The sequence below is a fragment of the Macrobrachium nipponense genome, chromosome 33 (assembly GCF_015104395.2).
Source record: "Macrobrachium nipponense isolate FS-2020 chromosome 33, ASM1510439v2, whole genome shotgun sequence".
NCBI lineage: Eukaryota > Metazoa > Arthropoda > Malacostraca > Decapoda > Palaemonidae > Macrobrachium > Macrobrachium nipponense.
This window is the reverse complement of record NC_087219.1, coordinates 31,965,133-31,987,632: the sequence shown is the minus strand read 5'-3', so window position 1 is coordinate 31,987,632 and position 22,500 is coordinate 31,965,133. Positions and strand designations below refer to the sequence as shown.

Here is a 22,500-nt window from a genome sequence, read left to right as displayed (position 1 = left end):
GAGAGAAATAATAACTATATACATGTGGGACTAATTTATTAGTAGTTCATTTATTTTAAGGTCCTTCATAAACATCTTACAAATATATGGGTCCAAATGGTACATTCCCAGACTAAGATTTATGTTGTTTTTATTAGTGATTTGTATAATTGCCGATTCCAGTAAATTTCTTGAAACATAATCATTAGATCTAGCAATTACCGAGGTATCAGTTTGGATATTAAGCCTTCATTTGACTATGTTTTCCTCTGTAAAATCAGTTTGCCTCAGTAAAGGGTCCGAACAGGACCGAAAGTACTTGGCTATCTCGCTTTTTCATTTTTTCCTTCGTGGCAAAAAAAAAAAAAACCTTTATTTATACATAGCATCACGTTTTATATACTTCGTGATCAAGTTATTCATATATATATATCCTATTATATAATATATATATATATATATTATATATATATATATATATATATATAGCTATATAACTGTATCACGAATATATAGATAGACAAAATCCACCAAGGAAAGAGAAACTGCGGAGTCTGCAAGGCCTTTCGAGATCTTGTCCGCTACTACAGGACAAGAAGTCGAAAGGCCTTGCAGATCGTGTTAGGGACGATTAATTATTTATTTCGCTTGTTGGGAATTAATGATACTTCTAAGATATTTTAATTCAGTCAGAAATTTTGTCATTTAGATAATGATGCCCGTAGGGGGTTAATGCCGTTAGTGCACTTTATGCGATGCACTGTAGGCATTACTAGAGGTTCTTTACAGCGTCCCTTCGGCCTCTAGCTCCAACCCCTTTCGTTCTTTTACTCTACCTCCGTTCTTAATGTTTTTCGTCCATCTTCTTGACCAACCTCTGTTAACATTTGATTCAAGGTGCAACTGCTTTGAGGTTTTCCTCCTGTTACACTTTTCAAACCTTTTCACTGTCAAATTCAGTTTCAGCACTGACTAGCCCCATAGCTCCCAGCGATTGGCCTGTGTCCTAAATCATATATACTCTATTTTAGAAAATGATTATACCGCATTATAGTGGAACAGTCCAAAATATCTGGGAAGCGTAATTATCGAACGTTCGTGTCAATTAAATTGCACCGCCGTTAAAATCCTGTGTGCAGCCTAATGATTAATTAATATTTCACTCATATTTTTCATTGACGGTGTTCGAAATTAATATTTTTTTAGGGGACAAATATTTATTAAAAGAAACTTGTTTTGCTATATGGAATATTACTCTTAGTTTACTGTATTTTCGGTTGTCAATCTGCATTGTTCTGGTGATATATTGAGCCGTTTGTGATTATGCGTTTAATAGGATTATACTTTGCGTTTTTTGGTGGGTGGGTGCATTGAAAGACTTAATTGTCTTATTAAGAGACAGGGAAAGAATTCATGTGTCGTTTAAAACAATTTCAAATGAATGAATATTTGTTACGAGAACCAGCATATTTCTCTCTCTCTCTCTCTCTCTCTCTCTCTCTCTCTCTCTCTCTCTCTCTCTCTCTCTCTTTTTGTCTTCCACCCTCTCTCTCTCTCCTCTCTCTCTCTCTCTCTCTCTCTCTCTCCAAAACCTTGCCTTCCTCGTTGCTCAATCCGAATCTAGTCTGGAGACCTTCTCGGCGACTTTCGCAAAAAAAGGAGAGAGAGCGAATTTCCTTCCTTTTCCTTGTGGCTTTCTTTGGTAGGAAGCTTTCAGGAGAGAGAGAGAGAGAGAGAGAGAGAGAGAGAGAGAGAGAGAGAGAGAGAGAGAGAGCAGCGACACTTGCGGATATGTAGGCTGCAATGCAGTGTTATTATGACAGACTAACTTACCTCTGGGCCCATTTTCAAACCTCTTGGTGTTCACTCAAGCGAGCGGGAAAAATATGCAGCATTATTTGTTCGCACTTTGCTCTCTCTCGCCTTTATTCACGAACTCCCCCTCACCCACCAAAAAGAAGAAGAAATGTTTGCATGTTTGAATGTTTGCGGTCACTGTTATCGTATCGGTGTTTTTTTTCCTCTCGTGGTATAGACAAAAATGTGTGGATGTATAGGTAGCTATAATTTCATTTATTCACGACCCCAAAAGTAAGGGAAAAAAAGGAGGAAATGTTTGCATGTTTGAATGTTTGCAGTCACTGTTATCGGTGTTTTTTTCCCTCTCGTGGTATAGACAACGAGGATAAATGTATAGATAGCCATATTTTGTTTATTCACGACCCGAAAAATGAGAAATGTTTGCATGTTTGAATGTTTGCGGTCAATGTTGTCGTTTTTCTCTATCATGGTGTACACAACGAGGGTAGATGTATAGTTAGCCATAGCTTTTATGCACGGCGCGAAAAATAGGGAAATGTTTGAATGTTTGCGGTCGATTTTGTCGGTGTTTTTATCCTCATGGTATAGACAACGAGGGCAGATGTATAGGTAGCCATAGTTTTATTTGTGCTCTACCCGAAAAAAAGGAGGAAATGTTTGAATGTTTGCGGTCGATGTTATTAGTGTTTTCTCTCTCTTCGGTATAAACAACAAGACTATGTAGATGTATAGTTAGCCATGGCTTCTTTGTTTATTCACGACCCAAATAGTACGAGAAAAAGGAGGACATTTTTGCATGTTCGAATGTTTGCAGTCGATGTTGTTATTGTTTTTTTCTCATGGTATAGCCAACAAAGATAGCTGTATAGTTTACCATAGTATATTTATTCACGACCCCCCTCCCCAAAAAAAGAAATGTTAGCATGTTTGAATGTTTGCGGTCTATGTTATCGTTGTGTTTTAAGGTCATGGAGAAGGCAGCGAAGTTCAGTGTATGGTTATATATAGTTTGTTTATTCACGACCCAAGAAACATGGAAAAATAAGGAAATGTTTGAATGTTTTCAGTCAATGTTATCAATGTTTTCTTAAGCTCGTGTTATAGACAGCAAGGTTAAATGTATAGGTAAGATATATATGTAAGATATATAGGTATCTGATTAACCTGACTTGTGTCCCCCCAAAATGTTTGAATTTCTCAGGTCAGTGTTAACGTTGATGTTTTCTTTTGTGGTAGAGATAATAAAGGTAGATGTAGGTGTAGGTTAAATGTCTAGTTCAGGTATAGTTTGTTTAAGCCTAAAGTCTTTATATGATAAACTTGACTTGTCTCCTCCCAAAATGTTTGAATGTTTGAGATCGATGTTATTACCGTTTTTTGTCAGTAGGTTAAACTTTGTTTCTCCACCAAAATGTTTTAATATGAGTAGTCAGTGATATAATTAGTTTTTTGTCTAATGGAAAAGACAACAAGGTTAAACATTTAGGCTTGCTGCAGATATTTTGTCTTATCCTAAATAGTAATATATATGGTAAAAAATGTTCTTCCCCAACATTTTTGTACGTTTGCAATTTATGTTATCAAAATACGTAGTTTTCTCTGATTGTAGAAAATAAATAAGTGAAATAATTTTTTTATAGTATAGGTGTGCATGAAGAATGAATTGTAGCCTCAGATTTGAAGACGTGAATGAGGAAGTTCTGGTAATTAACATTTTTAGATATTAACATTCTTAGAAATTATAACATTTTTGAGTTTAGCTATCATCAGTAACATATTGACAGGCGTATCAAAGATTTTATTCTTGGTCATGCTTTTTATTTATGCCGGTGATAAGAGAGAGAGAGAGAGAGAGAGAGAGAGAGAGAGGAGAGAGAGAGAGAGAGAGAGAGAGAGAGAGAGAGAGAGAGAGTTATGCTGTTGCCTACAGTTTTTATACCTTTTCACGGACATAGAAATAAGTTCATATTTTTTACTTTTAACAAATTGAGGAATATGTTTCTGGATAGTTGAGAGAGAGAGAGAGAGAGAGAGAGAGAGAGAGGAGAGAGAGAGAGAGGGGGGGGGTAAACTTAGCAAACCTTCGCACTAATTGGAATGTGTGATTAAAAATCACCCAACCACCCGCTCGTGTCACCCAGTTCCTTTGGTCTGTATACCAACACCCGCCGCAGGAGGTGGGTGTCAATGTCAGCTTGTCTTCAAAGGGACAAGACGACACCTTTCACCCCCCCCCCCCCCCCCCCCCCCCCCCCACCACCACCCCCCCCCCCCCCACCACCCCGTCCACCCTAGGGCAAACTGCCCAAACTTTGAAGAAGTAAGGAACTACGGGAGGTTTGTCTCAGAGGCAACTTTCAGGGCGACCAAATCAGAACGTATTGAAGTCTCTCTCTCTCTCTCTCTCTCTCTCTCTCACAGTTGAAAATTATCAAGTGTTATTTACGGAAAGGTGAAATAGTATGGTCACAATATGACTCTCTCTCTCTCTCTCTCTCTCTCTCTCTCTCTCTCTCTCTCTCTCTCTCTCCCTCTCTCTCTCTCTCAAATACACACTTGCATATTCCTTAATTACGCAAGAGTAAAAAATATCAACTGATATTTATACCTCTGTTACAAGGCTCTGTCCTTATTCTTTATAGCTATCACATGTTCACCTCATCGGTAAGGCTATATTACGTCGTATTTTTTTTTGACGTTAAGAGGGGAAAAAATACCCTCCTACCATGTTAGCAGTAAATTGCTTTCCCCTCTCTCTCTCTCTCTCTCTCTCTCTCTCTCTCTCTCTCTCTCTCTCTCTCTCTCTCTCTCTCTCTCTGATCAATAAAAGGGTTCCAAACTTATAGATCAGATAGAAAAAATAGGAATCAAGGGGGAACCGCAATATATGGGAAAGACAAAAAACAAGGAAAAATATATGAGAATATAGTAACTCAGAATGTGAACTAATAGCGGGTAGAATTTGAATCTGAAAAATTGATGACATAGTAAATATATAGACCCATCCTAATACTAAAGAGTTTGACTTAATTTGAAAAATTGGATTGATATATGTAGAAATCACAAGGACTGGACTATTCTACCTATCTGGTGGACTTCAACTTTCCTTTCGTAGAATGGAAAGAACGAACAATAGGAGATTTGTGGTTGTACTTATACATATAAAAAAAGAGAGTAATAGTAGTGCAGAAGATAAGAGGCAATTTGAAAAGCTATTAGATATGCTACTAGAATACAACATTCAACAAATAAATCACCTGCCAACAAGAAAGGAAAATACTTTAGACCTAGTATTTGTGAACGAGATGAATTATGTTTAAAGAAATAATAGTTTTATAATGCGAATATTTTCAGACCATAATGTCATAGAATAACAGTTCATTCCAAAGCAAGTGAAAATAGAGATAAGCAAGAACATGAAAAAGTGGGAAGGATATGGAAAATACAACTTCTACAGTAAAAATATAAATGGTCAGAAATTAATGAAGAATTAAACAAAGATTGGGATAACATTTTCGTAAAGTGATGACATAAGGGTAAATACGGAGATATTATATAAAATATTGGAGAAAATAGTGGAAAAATATATACCGAAGAAGAAAAGTAAACATCATTCATGCATACCAAGAGACAGAAGGATCTTGTTCCAGAAAATCAGAAAGTGGAAAAAAGGTCTTGCAAAAAAAAAATAAACAAAAAAATGCAGGAAAGTTATAGAACTAAAAAGTAAGATAGAAAATGCAGAACAAAGATTATTACAATCAAAAGAAAATGAAAAACGGGACTTGGAAGAAAAAAAAAACCCTATTAAATAATCAAGCAAAACCCCCAAACTATTATACTCATATGCGAAGAATATAGGAATAAAGAAGAATAGAAAAAATAGGCCCTCCCCCCCCCCCTCTGAGAATTGAAGGGAGATTAACGAATGAAAAAAAGGAAATTGCTTTGCAACAATACTGGGCAGAACGAATATAAGAGAGAACCCCTTCACCCCCTAGAATTAGATAAAATGAAGGATCAATGATATTAGAAGGAAGTTGGGATGAAAATAGTGGAATATTTAGCTGACATAGATATTAATGAAGCTGATATTGTGCAGGGTCTATTAATGAAATTAAAAATGGAGCTGCTGCAGGGCCTGATGGGAATTCCTGCTATTTTGTTAAAGAAAGTAGTTCATTCTATCGCAAAGCCACTTGCAATATTATTAAGACAAAAGTGTAGATACAGGCAAGATTTATGATGAGCACAAATTAGCATATATTACCCCTACTTTCAAAAGTGGATCAAGACTAGAGGCAAGTAATTATAGGCCTGTGAGTCTAACATCACATATTATGAAAGTGTATGAAGGGTAATGAAGAAAAATATTATGAAACATTTAATAAAAAATAATTTGTTTAATAAAGGACAACATGGTTTCGTACCCGGAAAAAGTACACACAACCCAATTGTTAGTCCACCGTGAGAACATATTCAAAAATATGAAAAGCGGAAATGAAACAGATGTGGTTTATTTAGACTTTGCAAAAGCTTTTGATAAAGTAGACCATATATATTAGCGAAGAAAATTAGAAAAACACAATATCGTGGTGGATAAAGTAGGAAGATTGGTAAAAGATTTATTTTTTACACAACAGAAAAACAGATAGTTATTGCAAAACGACGAGAAATCGGATGAAGTCAAGTAAAGGTAAATCCGGTGTGCCGCAAGGTACGGTGTTAGCTGCAATACTGTTTGTTATTATGATTTGAAGACATAGACAATAATTGTGAAGGATTCGGTATAGTGAGTAGTTTCGCAGATGACACAAGAATAAGTAAGAGAAAACTTACTTGTGATGAAGATAGGAACGCTCTACAAAGAGACCTTAACAAAGTATATGATTGGGCAGAGGTAAATAGGATGGTATTTAACTCTGATAAATTTGAATCAATAAATTATGGAGACAGAGAAAGAAAGCTATATGCATATAAGGGACCTAATAATGAGACCATCACAAATAAGGAAGCAGTTAAAGACCTTGGTGTGATGATGAATAGGAACATGTTATGCAATGATCAAATAGCAACTCTGTTGGCAAAATGTAAAGCAAAAATGGGAATGTTGTTGTTACGGGCACTTCAAACAAGAAAAGCTGAACACATGATTATGCTTTATAAAACATATGTTTCGTAGTCCACTTGAATATTGCAATATGATATGGTACACACTATCAAAAGGATATTGCACAAATAGAGAGTGTACAAAGGTCCTTTACAGCTAGAATAGAAGAAGTTAAGGACCTAGACTACTGGGAAAGACTACAATTCTTAAAATTATATAGTCTAGAAAGGAGAAGAGAACGCTACATGATAATTCAGGCATGGAAACAGATAGAAGGAATAGCAGAAAAAAAAATATCATGGAACTAAAAATATCAGGAAAGAGCAAGCAGAAGGTAGATTAAATAGTGCCCAAAACTATACCAGGAAAAATAAGGAAAGCACACAGGACATTAATCCACTACGCACCAGCATCGATAATGCAGCGTCTATTCAATGCGTTGCCAGCTCATCTGAGGAATATATCAGGAGTGAGCGTAGATGTGTTTAAGAATAAGCTCGACAAATATCTAAACTGCATCCCAGACCATCCAAGATTGGAAGATGCAAAATATACCGGAAGATGTACTAGCAACTCTCTGGTAGACATTAGAGGTGCCTCACACTGAGGGACCTGGGGCAACCCGAACAAGATGTAAGGTCTGTAAGGTAAGGTCTCGTTCACATTCAACACGGATATCCAACGTAATATGCTTTCTTATTTCGTTAGTCGAGATTTAGCATATAATAAAAAGGTCTTTACAGACCATTTGATCCTAAGAGTTAAATCCACAAAGGTGCAGTTTCTATAAACCATACATTTTTATGTGAGGGATCCATATGATAGGAGTCTTTTTGACATTAATCTAGAGATTGCTTTGCAAGAGGAGCGAACGACATTTCTCTCTCTCTCTCTCTCTCTCTCTCTCTCTCTCTCTCTCTCTCTCTCTCTCTCTCTCTCTCTCTCAGAAATACGCACACGCATTCAATTTCATTTCTCCAGAGCAAGGAATAGTTACAGGAGATAATGGGAAATATGAAAAGAAGAGATCAGTAACTAGAAAAAAGGGCAAATTGGCACATTAACTAATAAATAAACAAATACGCACGTCAAAATATGAAAACGTTGATAGATAAAGTGTCCAAACTAGTGATATTTATCTCAGCATAGCTCTTAAAAAAATCAGCTGAAAAATGTATGAGAGATCAGTAACTGAATGAGAAGGTAAAATAACAAATTGATAAATGAATGGATAGAAATATAACTAGGTTAATAGGTAGGTTATTCAGTAATATAATTCACCTCAGTATAGTTTATATTGTATTATGGAAGAGGACGTTGTTAATATGGCAACATGATCTCTGCTACACAATGGAGTATGCAGAGATATTCCTCCTAGACTATTACGTTACAGCATTCCCCTTCTTTTGCATCCCGGATATTCCCCTGGTGTATTTGTCTTGCTGTTTCCTGCCTCCCCCTTTCATTTGCAGAGATGCTCTCGCGTTGCACTTTGCAATAAACATTCCCTCGTTAGATGCAATACGTTGCGGCTTCCCGTTATATATATATATATTTACGCTTTGTTTCTTTGTTTCCTGATTCCGAGCTCCCTCTCCTGTAGTTTATTTGACTCTCTCTCTCTCTCTCTCTCTCTCTCTCTCTCTCTCTCTCTCTCTCTCTCTCTCTCGCTTCATGTTCGTGGGTATTCATTCATTCAGGGTTCTCTGGCACTGAGTAAGGTGTGGATGACCATTTTAAGAACCTTTCGTTTTATGGCATAGGAGAAGGGACTGCCCTTTAGAAATCTGTTTCTTTATATATATACTTACATACATACACACACGTACAGACACACTCACACAAACACATACACACACATATATATAGTATAAAAACTATATATACCGCCTGTGCTTGTACATATCCAGAAGAGAGGTACCGCAAATAGCCCATATTAAGAAAGGACAGGAGATGAGGAGGGAGGATGAGGAATGGCGGAGAGGGAGGAGGAGGAGGAGGGTGAGGAGGAGGAGACGGAGGAGGAGGTTAGGACATCCATTCTCACCTTTTTTCGTCCACTAAATAATCCACCGGTATATTTTTCGCTCTCAATTACCGAATTTATCCCGGTCGAGAAAGTAAAGAAATAAAAAAAAACATGGGTCTCTAATCCCCTCTAATTTGGAGAGAGTTCTTTTCCCTCCCCTCACACCTGGCCTTTCTGAAATAAGTAGTAATCCGACCCCGCGCTGCTGCCGCCGCCGTAAAAAGCCTCATTAGTTTCCATTCAGGTGACAGGACAGGTGGGCCATCCATCGACCTCTTTCGGGGATGTTTTTTTTTTATATTTTTTAATTTTCTTTTTGAAATGTATTCCGTCGTCCACAGGTGGACGCCTCTGCAAGTGAATGTAACCTTAGACGGTGCTTAGAATGGGCCGGTTAAGTGGGAAGTGTCGTTAATTAGCTAGTTCGCTGCAGCACTCGAGAGAGAGAGAGAGAGAGAGAGAGAGAGAGGCGTAGGTTCGTGTGAGTCAGACATATGCAACATATTTCACACATGCGCATACACAGGAACACACACACACACACACAGAGAGAGAGAGAGAGAGAGAGAGAGAGAGAGAGAGAGAGAGAGAGAGAGAGAATGGAACGGATGTTTCGTGTGAGTCGGACATATGAGACTCATTTCACACATGGAGAGAGAGAGAAGAGAGAGAGAGAGAATTAAAACAGATGAAACTCATTTTACACACATGCGCGCACACGCACACACGAAAGTAATTGCGCAAGCACACGGAAGCACACACAAAAATGCTTAAATCTTATTTCAATTACCCGCATTGTCCGTATGAAAGAGCTCGTCCGTACGTAATTATATTATGATGTGTAATGGGAATGTAATACCCAAAGGGGAAATATTGGGTTGCATGAAGTTATAAGGTCATAAAGGAGAATGCACTAATATTCTCTAAGAAAAATGCTGTAAACAATAAATCAATTTTCGCAGTACGTACTAATACATTTGGATGTGAGAATTGCAAAGGAATGTATGAACACCTGTAAATGATAGATATATTACTCAATAATGATTCAAGCAAAATAGGAAGACAAAAAGAGGAAATAGTGGAAATCATTAACACAGAGATACAGAAAATACCTGAAACATAAATTGGAATCTAGTTCATCTAAAAGAAAATTTTAAAGAAAAAATGTTTATGGATGAAAAGATATTTGTGAGCTAAAAAATAGGTATTTAGAAATAGATAAAGATATAGATAAAGCAAATACTTGAAGCACATATATTTTAGAAGAACTTTGAAAGACAAAAGTAATATGTAGGAATAAAATCAGCCATTTGAGAAAAAAAGAGAAAAAGTGGTAATATGGAATAGATAAAAATATAGATAATTAAACAACATGCAGCATTTATTGGAAAAACGTTTATCAAAAAATACTTCTTAAGAAAAAGAAATATTTACTAGAAAACCCGGCCCTTTGAACAAAAAAGAAACAGAAAAACAAAAGATTTCCGTGATTTAAAAGAATATGTCTAAGCCCCCCCAAAAAAAACTGAAAAACGACAAACATTTCTGTGAGCCAATATAAAATTTCTGAGCTAAAAAGAAAAGAAAATAAAAATTTCTGTGAGCTAGAAAAATTTCTGAGCTAAAAAACAGAGAAAACCAAAAAAACATTTTGTGAGCTAGAAAAATTTATGACCTAAAAAAAAGCAACAGAAAAAAAAAGATTTCTTCGAGCCCAAAATATTTTTGAGGCAAAAAAATAAAAGAAAAAAGAAGAAAGAAAAATAGGTAAAACACAAACAAACAGGACAAGCAAGCAAGCAAGCAAGCGAGAGAGCAGAGGAAAGGAGAGCAGAGCAGAGCAGAGCAGAGCACCCACCGTTGAGTGTGCAGTCGTGGGAAGCTGGTAGTTGCCGTATCCCATATGATTACAGGTGCAGCGGCAGGTGCGCAGGTGTTCCTCCAACTCCGGCGGAAGGGGCGGCAGGAGGGGCTCCAAGGGTCCCAATCCCCCCTCCACAACGCCCCCGCAAGAACTTCCACCCACGCTGTGGGTGGAACCACCTCCTCCTCCTCCTCCTCCTCCTCCTACTCCCCCACGCCCACGACCGTCGCTCCACTGGGGCACGCCACGCCCATAGGCCGGTCGCGTGGGCGTAGCGCTGCAGAGGTCTACGCTGTGATGGGATCCCGTGACGACGACGGAGGCTGCTGCGGCGGTTGCGGGCTGCTCCTGAGGGCCTCCTCCTCCTCCTCCGGGACAATCGGGGCCGCAGAGGGTGGGCGGGTGGATGATGGGTGGGTGGACGACGACACCCCCGTAGGGAGGCGGGGGTGGGTGGTGCTGGCGGCTGGCTTCTGCGTTCATACAGTAGCTCTTGCTCCGGCGCATCGGGGACGGCGCGCGCGCGAGCGAGCGGGCTAGGCTAGCGGCGGCACCGCCCACTCGCCGCCGCCCACCGCCGCCGCACGCCCATCTCCGCTTCCAGCCACCACCACCCACGGGTCGTACACCATCACTCTCCACCCGGGGGGGGGGAAGGGATCTAATCGGGTGGGGGGGGGAAGGGGGGCTATGGTTGGGGGGGGAGGGGAGATGCGGAGAATGAAATTAGTGAATGAATACAATTTTTCTTCGGTGAATGAATCAGCATAGAAGATGCTTCATTATTATGAGTAACTTAAATTTTTGCTTAATGTTTTAAAGGGAAACCTAAATTTTTTACAATGAATGACACTGCATAGAAGATGCGTCATTATCTGAGTGAATAACTTAAATTTTCTTGAGTGAATGAATTAACACAGAAAATTAATTTTTTTCTTCAGAATAACTCCATTTTTTGCATATTTTTTTGATAGAAAACTTAAATTTTCTTCAGTGAATGACTTGGCATAGAAGATGCTTCATTAGGTTGAATAACTTAAATTTTTTTGCATAATATTTTGACATGAAAATCAAATTTTCTACAATGAATGACACGGCGTAGAAGATGATTCATTATTTTGAATACTAACTTAAATCTTTTGCATAATATTTTGACAGGAAACTTGAATTTTCTACAATGAATGACACGGCATAGAAGATGCTTCATTATTTTGAATAACTAAAAATTTTGCTTAATTTTTTTTAAATGAAACTTAAATTTTCTTAAGTGTATGACTGCATAAAAGATGCTTCATTATTTTGAATGAATAACTTAAAATATTTGCATAATATTTTGACAGGAAACTTAAATTTTCTATAGTGAATGACTCGGCATAGAAGATGCATCATTATTTGGGACGAGTAACTTAAAATTTTGCATCATATTTTGGTAGGAAACTTAATATTTCATCAGTGAATAAATCACCATAGAAGATGCATCATTATTTTGAATGATAATTTGAAATTTTGCGAAATTTTTTTAATGGAAGTTTAAATTTTCTCCAGTGAATGATTCAACACAGAGAATTAATAATGTTTTATGAATAACTGAATTTTTCATAAGTGAATGAATCAACACAGAAATAAATAATGTTTTTATGAATAACTCAATTTTTCTACAGTGAATGAATCGGCACAGAAAATGAACCATTATTTTGAATAAATGAATATCTTAATATTTCTTCTGTGAAAACCCGTAATCTGTAAAGGAAACGAATTACGTAATTATATGTTTATGTTTACAGAGCATGAGTTGCTTGACAAAAAAAAAGATGATTTCCATTTTGTCTTCATTCCACACCCCTGTTAGGGAACAGGTCTCACTGTTACCCATTCAAAGCCCTACCAAACCTAAGGACTTTCAATACACAGAAACACTAAGTCGTGTAAGGGTTAGTGCTATCAGTGCACTTCACGCGGTGCACTGCAGGCATCACTGAAGGGTCTTTGCAGCGTCCTTCGGCTCCTACCTGCAACCTGCAAGTTTTCCACCTGCTACACCTTTCAAACCTTCTTCCTAACTGCCAATTTTTCTTTCAGCGTTGAATGACCTCATAGTTCCCAGTGCTTGGCTATTGACCTCAATTCTATATTATATTCTGTTCTATTGGAGAACTACTAACAAATGCAACAACTTTCATATATATAGATGCTTGGGTTCGACAGGTGTTACTAAGTTGAAGTTTCCCATAAAGAAAAAAAAAAAAAAAAAAAAAAAAAAAAAAAAAAAAAAAAGGTGGCTAGTTGCCAAAAGATATAGTGGCCCGCCCTAACACCCGAAATTCCTTCATGTTATCTCTTCAATTACTTGTTTACTTTAGGCCAGGCCGCATGGTCTCGGTGGGGGGATTGGGTGGGGAGAGAGAGAGAGAGAGAGAGAGAGAGAGAGAGAGAGAGCTAGACCATATGAGCTCTCTGGAGAGAGAGAGAGAGAGAGAGGGCCAGGCTACATGGGCTCTGTTGGGAGAGAGTGAGCGAGAAAGGTGACTAGAGGAATGGGGAAAAAGGGAGAATATTTATGAGCAACTGTGCGATACTATGGGGAGAGAATGTGATAACGGGAATTGGAATAAGGGAAGAATGGGAAGTATGAGAGTAAATAAAGGAAATGAAAGAACACGACAGAATTAGTTTGGCTGGGAAGGAGGAGAAATGGGAAGAAATAATAAAAAAAAGTAGGTTAAAGGGTGAAAGTCAAAAGAATGTAAGAAGTAGAAAAGGAATGAGTCATAAAAGGGGAAGATGAATAAACGATGATTGATGAAAAAATAAACTTAGTGAAAACGTGACACGTATGCAGCATATAGAAAAATTATGACGATGATTAAAGAATGAATAATAACAAGAAAACATAAACCGTAGGAGCTAACATTAAAAAAATAAATAGAAGGTTAACGAAGGCTAAATCGGAAATATAACAACGCCTTTACCGAATATCAAGATAATGAGGGAATTAGCGAGGCATGATGATAATGATGGTGTAGGTAGAGTTAATAACAATTATGAATTTCATTCACACACGAAGGCTCTCATTTTTTTTTGTCTCCTTGAAGGCAAATCTCAGGTTACAGATACAAGTAGAAAAACAAAGGTGTATTTAGCCACTTTGTTTTTAAATGTGTTTTTAAATGGCGCTCTTTTTTATTTTATTTTTTTTGGTTGTCTCACTGAAGGCAAACCTCAGGTTACCGATAAAGGTAGAAAAACAAATGCGCATTTAGTCACTCTGTTTTTAAAGGGCGCTCTTTTTTTTTATTTAATTTTTTGGGTCTCATTGAAGGCAAATCTCAGGTTACAGATAAAGGTAGGAAAACAAAGGTGTATATGTATATAGTCACTTTGTTTTTAAAGGAATTTCGTCATATTATCATTGGGGAGATAAGGTAGGAATAGATGGAATATAATATTGTGTTTCTATATTACCAGAGGATTAGGTTGAGGTTCGAATATGTTTCATATGGATGTTAATGTGTCAGTAAACAAATATGGGTGAAAGCTCTCTCTCTCTCTCTCTCTCTCTCTCTCTCTCTCTCTCTCTCTCTCTCTCTCTCTCTCAGATTCGGTTAGGGCAGTTTACCCCACCCATACTTAGTTCATCTCTCTCTCTCCTCTCTGGCTCTCTCTCTCTCTCTCTCGTCTCTCTACCCTCTCTCTCTCTCTCAGATCGGTTAGGGCAGTTTACTCATACTTAATTCATGCCTCTCGCCTCTCTCTCTCCTCTCTCTCCTCCTCTCACTCTCGTCGTCTCTCTCTCTCATTCGGTTAGGACAGTTTACCTCATACTTAATTACAGCCTCTCCTCACTCTAATCGGCATTCATCTCTCACTCTCGTCTCTTATCTCTCTAACTCTCAGATTCGATTAGGACAGTTTTACCCTCTACTTAATACAATGTCCTTCTCTCTCGGTCTCTCTCTCTCTGCTCTCTCTCTCTCTCTCTCTCTCAAACATCATCTAGATTCGTTGGAACAGTTTACCTACATACTTATTACTCCTCTCTCTCTCTCTCTCTCTCAATCTCTCTCTCTCGCTCTCTCTCTCTCTCTCTCTCGGATCGGTTAGGGCAGTTTACTCATACTTAATTACATCCACCTCCTCTCTCTCTCTCTCTCTCTCTCTCTCTCTCTCTCTCTCTCTCTCTCTCTGATGGCAAAGTGCATCGACCCATCCACCACTCGTTCCAAGAGACAGACAGAGTTTTCGATAGAAGGGAAGTAAAGATTATGACGGAAGAATATGATGATGTTGGAAGTCCGCATCTCATTATGCAAATGATGGCCGTCAATTTTTCGTCGAATTCCTGAGTTTAGAGTCATTTGTATGTTAATGAGGCTTCATAGCATTTGCGAAATAACGATTCTGATGTAACAGAATGTCTCTCTCTCTCTCTCTCTCTCTCTCTCTCTCTCTCCTCTCTCTCTCTCTCTCTCTTGGCCGCGTGGAATTATGCGCCGTTTTTTGACAATTCGGGTAAAGAGAATTACCGTTTAGTGATTGTGAAAGTTGGTAATTATCATCCCAATGATGATTCAAGGGGGGAATGCATTGTTGTAAATCTTTCAGTAAATCTATCTAATATATCTATCTGTCTATATATGTGCACACACACATATACATATACATACATGTATATATATATATATATATATACTATATATAATATATATATGTTATTTTTTTATTTTTTTATGTTCGAATTGAATTCCATTAAACTCCTGTTAGGCGAGTGTTGATATGTATATATACTATATATATACATATATGAATATATATATATGTGTATATATGTATATATATACTATATATATGTGTGTATATATATATATATATTATATATATATAATATATATATATATACACAAACAGACACTATATAAATATATACATATATATATGTTTTGATACAAACTTTAAGCTTGGTAAATGTAAAAAGAAATTCGTTGAAAATAGTAAATAATAATAATAATAATAATAATAATAATAATAATAATAATAATAATAATAATAATAATAATTATTATTATAATAATAATAATAATATGCTAGAAGTAAACCATCTTATAAACATGTTTTTATTAAAAGTTCTTATCTATTTTTCTAATTATTGTTTTCTCGTTGCTTAAACTGGTGAGCAACGCAACGAAGGTTGACATATCTCAATTATGTAATAGTCAAAGCCAACTGGATTTTTATTGTTATAAAGAAAAATTCCAGAGGGGGTAATCAAATTTTCGGGCATATCCCGTAGAGTTTATTGCAGGTAGAATTGACATTAAATTCTATTCTTTTCTATTCTTTTTCTGGGGCCGCGGCGTTTCGTCTGACCTCAGACATCCTCTTAGGCGGAGGTGGTTGAAGGACTGAAGTGAGAGGGTGAGTCCGTCTGCTTTTATTGTGGTGGTGCAGCGGGGGGGTGCTTCGTGCCACTGCCTTTTCATTGGCTAGTGAATGGGGAGCTACTTTATGATTGGCTGCCTGGCTGCGGGCTGAAGCCAGCTCTCGAGTGCGTGCTCAACAGGGGCGCCGATCTTCTCAGGTGCAAACCATCATGCGGGGCTTCATTTTGATTGGTCAAATGCCGCGTGACCTCACTGCTGGTATTATTCATGGTATTAATGTCGCTTAGGTGTTATTTTCCTCTTGAATTGGTGCGTTTTTGTGCTGCAGTATGGTGAAGTTTGCCATAACTGGTGTGTTCCATCGCATGCAGGTCAGGAGCAAAAAGGCCTCCTGCATCGTATTCATGGAGAGCTTTTGCTCCTGGATGAGTAACGCTTCCAGAAGGCGCAGATGTCGGGTGCTCTTCCTTCTGGAGGTGTTACTCATCCAGGAGCAAGAGCCCTCCATGAATACAACGCAGGAGGCCTTTTTGCTCCTGACCTGCATGCGACGGAACACACCAGTAACGGCAAACTTCACCATATCGCCACACGAAAATGCCCCAATTCAAGAGGAAAATAACACCGAAAACAGCATTAATACCATGAATAATACCAGCAGTGATATCACATGGCCTTTGACCAATCAAAATGAAGCCCGGCATGATGGTATGCAGCTGAGAAGATCGGCGTGCCTGTTGAGCATGCGCTCGGGAGCTGGCTTCAGCCTGCAGCCAGGCAGCCAATCATAAAGCAGCTCCCCATTCACTAGCCAATGAAAAGGCAGCGGCACAAAGACCCCCGCTGCACTGCCATAATAAAAGCAGATGGTCTCACCCTCTTACTTCTGTCCTTCACCCACCTCTGCCTAAGAGGATGTCTGAGGTTTTTCAGACGAAACGTCGCGGCCCCACAATAAACTCTACGGGATATACCCGAAAATCTGACTACCCCCACTGCAATTTTTCTTTTTACCAATAAAAATCCAATCGGCTTTGACTATTACATAATTGAGATATGCCAACCTTCGGTGCGTTGCTCACCAGTTTAAGCAACAATGAGAAAACAATAATTAGAAAAATAGAGAAGAACCTTTATATAATTGATGCAGCTGAGGCAGTAATCACTTTTAATAATAATAATAATAATAATAATAATAATAATAATAATAATAATAATAATAATTAATAATTATTATATTAAAAGTAATGGCTACTTCAGTAGCGTTACACTTGTAGAGATTCTTCTCTATTTTCCGAATAGCGGCTTTTTCCGTGCTACTTAGACAGGCTAGTAGAGCGCCTATGGAGGTCATGATCAAATACAGAGTCAAAATTGGTGTATATTTGAAATTTACAGATAAAACTATGATACCATAGTTATCAAAGTCATTAACGATATATATAGTATATATATATATATATATATATATATATATATATATGTCTCTCTCTCTCTCTCTCTCTCAAACTCCAAATATAAACGAGGACGGACACCGCTTCAAGATCAGTCCACCCTCAGCTTCCCCAGCCCGAGGATGTCTGGCAGATCTAGACGAAAGCTCGCTTGCTTCAAGAAAGAGAAAGAGACGAGAGAGAGAGACATATATAATATTATATATATATATATATATATATATATATATATATATATATTATATATATATATATATATATATATATCGTTAATGACTTTGATAATTATGGTATCATAGTTTTTCTGTAAAATTCAAATATATACACCAATTTTGACTCTGTATTTGATCATGATCTCCATAGGCGCTCTACTAGCCTGTCTAAGTAGCACGGAAAAAGCCGCTATTCGAAAAATAGAGAAGAATCTCTACAAGTGTAACGCTGCTGAAGTAGCCATTACTTTTAATAAAGTATGCTTGAGAGAGGGTTTTGCTTCCTAAGTACAATAATTATATTTGTAATTTAAACTTTTACATCTTGAAGACCTATTTATGTACTATTATCACGCAAATAATAATATTAATTAGAAAAATAAGTCCTTATTTAATTACAGCAGCGAGACTAATGTAGAACTAAATTATACCTAGATGGCGTGGAAACCTAAGACATCGCCTGCAATGTGATATCTCCATGATAAAATAAAATTTCCTCCGAAATCCTCCGGTGACTTATTGGCAATAAACTTTATTTCACAAATGTCGTAAATCTGTGTCATTTAATCTGAAAACCTCGAGGGGAGGCGAAGAGACCCAGGTATAAAAAGAACGATAGAGAGAGAGAGAGAGAGAGAGAGAGAGAGAGAGAGAGAGAGAGAGAGAGAGAGAACGTTGTAATTGAACATAAAGTTATGTGTAGAGTTTACTAGAATATATCTGCTTTCTGAATTTGAGAGAGAGCGAGAGAGAGAGAGAGGGGGAAAGGACGTTATAATTGAATATAAGTTATATATGGAGTTTACTAGGATATCTGTGCTTTCTGAATTTCAGAGAGAGAGAGAGAGAGAGAGAGAGAGAGAGAGAGAGAGAGAGAGAGTGAGAGAGAGAATGTTAATAGTTGAATCGAAATATTAGTTTATGCTATTGAGTTTACTAGAATATCTTTATGTGTTTTCTGAAATTTGAGAAGAGAAGAGATAGGAGAGGAGAGAGAGAGAGAGAGAGAGAGAGAGAGAGAGAGAGAGAGAGAGAGCGTTATAATGGAGTATAAGTAATAGATTGGGTTTACTGGGATATATCTGTACTTTCTGAATTTGAGAGAGAGAGAGAGAGAGAGAGAGAGAGAGAGAGAGAGAGAGAGAGAGAGAGAGAGCAGCAGCAGCAGCAGCACCAGCAGGAGACAGGTTAGTTAATCACAAGAATTTAAAACTACTCGTCTGTCTTTCTACCCCTTCCCCCCCTCAAAAAAAGAGAGAAAGATTTATAATCTTCATATCTGAAATGACAAATATCAAAAACCGCTGTTCTGCGGGATGAATATATAATGTTTTTTTTTCTCTCTCTTTCTCCAAGACTTATTTCTGAAATAAATCTGTGTGGACGAGTAGACAGCAAAAGTGTTCGAAGGTGAAATGTGAAATATGTATTTTTTACAATCTAAGGGCAATAGGGCTCTAGGGAGAGATGGACAATATTTAGGCTTGAAATCAAAATACCTGACGTGTCACAGAAGTTGAGTAGCGTAAAATGAAAAAGAAAAAAAAAAGTTGAATTGCCATGCGTGAAATGAGTGCTGTCAATTAGCTCGCAACATAACCTTTCCTTGAGATGAAAGCCGCCCCTTACCCGATATTGCAAAAGAGAAAATTGCGGCGCTATTTCGAGATTAAAATTTATACGTTGTTATGCATTTGTGGAGGGATATGCCAGTAAAATGCTCGGCAGTTTATTGTAGTATGTGTTGGCACGGCATGAGATGGGATGTAGCGGTGGAAGCGATGCTTTAATTGGGGCTATACTATATAATTGACTGTTTGTTGCCTAAACACATGCACAGACACACGTGTATGTATATGTGTATATGAACATATAAGAATACACACACACATTTATTATATATATATATATATATATATATATATATGATATATATATATATATATATATGTGTGTGTGTGTTTTTGTGTATGTATATGTGTATATATATATGTATGTGTGTGTGTTTTTGTATGTATATATGTATATATATGTATGCATATATGTATGCATATATATATATATATATGATATGATATATATATATACTATATATATATATATATATATAGATATATATATATATATATATATATATATATATATATTATATGATATATATGATATATATATATATAATATATATATTTATATATATATATATATATATATATAATAGTATATAATGCTTCTTAAATTTCAAAACATATTTGAAAAACAGGAAAATAAAATTCTTGGAAGTTTGTCTTTCTGTAACAATGTTAAACACACACACAACAACAACAACAACAATCAACAACATCATGAATATATTAATTTATGTAGTGGACTCCGTATCGAAAACGCATGAATTTCAAAGGCCAATTACCCCCCACCCCCTTACATTCTCGTAATTTATGAGCATCAATTTACAACGGGAAATTGGCCAACTGGGGTCTTTTTTTAGCATTAGGAAACTTGAATAAATTCGGAATTCTGTTCATATAAAAGCAATGAAATTCACTTCCGACGTGGAAGCACGTATATATAGGTAGGCACTACTACTACTACTACTCACCACAGGTGAAACATCGACGACAACAGAGTAAAAGGGGGGGTATAAATATATATATATATATATATATATATATATATATATAGTATATATATATATAATATCGCAACTGATTTTAATATTCCCCTCGGAGATGTATATATAGTAAATTGATCTTTTGTATTTTAGTTGTGTATGTAAGAATGTATTTAAATTAAATTGTGTTTTATAGTTTAGTCATACATGTATTAACCTATTAATGTTTATGTTTAGTATATTAATATAACATTTATTAAATATAATATAATATATATAAATATAATAGATATATATGATATATATTAGATAGATATCTTATTATAATATTATATATAGACTATAAATAAAAACTCATATATATCATATGATATATATACAGCAATAACAGGAACGTAATTTAATTTTTTGGAGTTTTAGTGAATAAAATCAAACTTGAATTACTTGTATATATATTATTTGTTATATATATATATACTATATTATATTATATTTTTTTAAAATTATATTTTTTAAAATTTAATATTAACAATTAATATATATATATATACAATATATAAACATAATATATATACATACACAGTACATACATACTTACACACATACAAGTTATAACGACACACGAATATATTTCAAATCTCCCAATGAACTCCTCTCCCCTTAATGACCGAAACTCCTGGCGGGAGATTCAAGAAGATCCAATGTCTGGTCCGTGAGGTCCCCAAAACTCAGAATTTAACCCTGCCTGAGATCCCGCTTATCTGGAAATAATTCCGATCTCGCGTATCACAGAGGCTTACGAACTGTCATTAAAAAGATCTCTGGGCATTAGGATTCGAAAGGATCTTAGTGTTCGGCATGCTGGTAGTTTTAGGACGAGGGGAAGTGACGGGTGGGGTGGGTGGGTGGGTGGCATATTTTATTTTTCAGGCACGGGAGAGAGAATTGCGTGATGGTAATTTCTTCCTTTCGAGATCAGAAGCGTTTCGTATGGGAAGATACTCCTGTGGTATACTATAGACAATGCATACTGCGTGGTTTATATGTATTCAATGCCCTAATTAATTGATATGCTTTATTTTTTTTCACTTTCCTAAAATAGGAAAAGCTTTCTATCGCTATTTGGCCAAAGACTTTGCTACCTTCCCTTTCATTTCTGTGAATATTGTGAATCTACAGACTCTCTCTCTCTCTCTCTCTCTCTCTCTCTCTCTCTCTCTCTTATCCGATATTAAGAAAATAAGTTATATGCAGAAATACGAACTTGATATTCATAGTTTATGTAGATTCACCTTCCATTTATCTCGCCCCCGCTCTCTCTCTCTCTCTCTCTCTCTCTCTCTCTCTCTCTCTCTCTAAAGAAAGTATGTAGAAATAATTTGTAGAAACACAGACTGACTTTTAGAATTTATGTAGGTTGTATGTTGCACGTATTTGATATTCACTTGCGATTCCTCGAGCAGCATCTCTCTCTCTCTCTCTCTCTCTCTCTCTCTCTCTCTCTCTCTCTCTCTACAGAAAGTATGTAGAAATAATTGTGAGAAACACAGACTGACTTTTAGAATTTATGTAGGTTGTATGTTGCACGTATTTGATATTCACTTGCGATTCCTCGAGCAGCATCTCTCTCTCTCTCTCTCTCTCTCTCTCTCTCTCTCTCTCTCTCTCTCTCTCTCTCTGTGTGTGTGTGTGTGTGTGTAAATCCAAAGGCAACGAGCATCCATAACGACAGTATGTGCCGTGTTTAAAGTAACGGGGATAAGATATCCGAGAGAGAGAGGGAGTGGGATAAGATAAATTTTTATCCCCCAAAACAGCAGCGCAGAGAGGCTCTTAAATAGAGCGACCAGCCCTGCCTTCGCTTGGAGCATGTTGCATACTAATGCACGCCCTCTCTCTCTCTCTCTCTCTCTCTCTCTCTCTCTCTCTCTCTCTCTCTCTCTCTCTCAGTTTGTAAAGGGAATAAGTATCAGTAGAAATACTGCTCATGTAGATTGTACGATGTACATATTTTCACGTGCAATTCAGCCCCCCCCCCCCTCTCT

General features: G+C 36.9%; 1 protein-coding gene across 1 annotated transcript in view; it reads right to left on the bottom strand.

Moving 5' to 3' along the window:
* Positions 1 to 22,500, bottom strand: part of LOC135202816 (uncharacterized) — a gene marked incomplete in the record, with an annotated part of 211,309 nt that overhangs the window by 35,646 nt on the left and 153,163 nt on the right. The window contains 1 exon segment of the mRNA XM_064232276.1: positions 10,798 to 11,439. Within this exon segment, the coding sequence (XP_064088346.1) occupies positions 10,798 to 11,310 (513 nt within the window).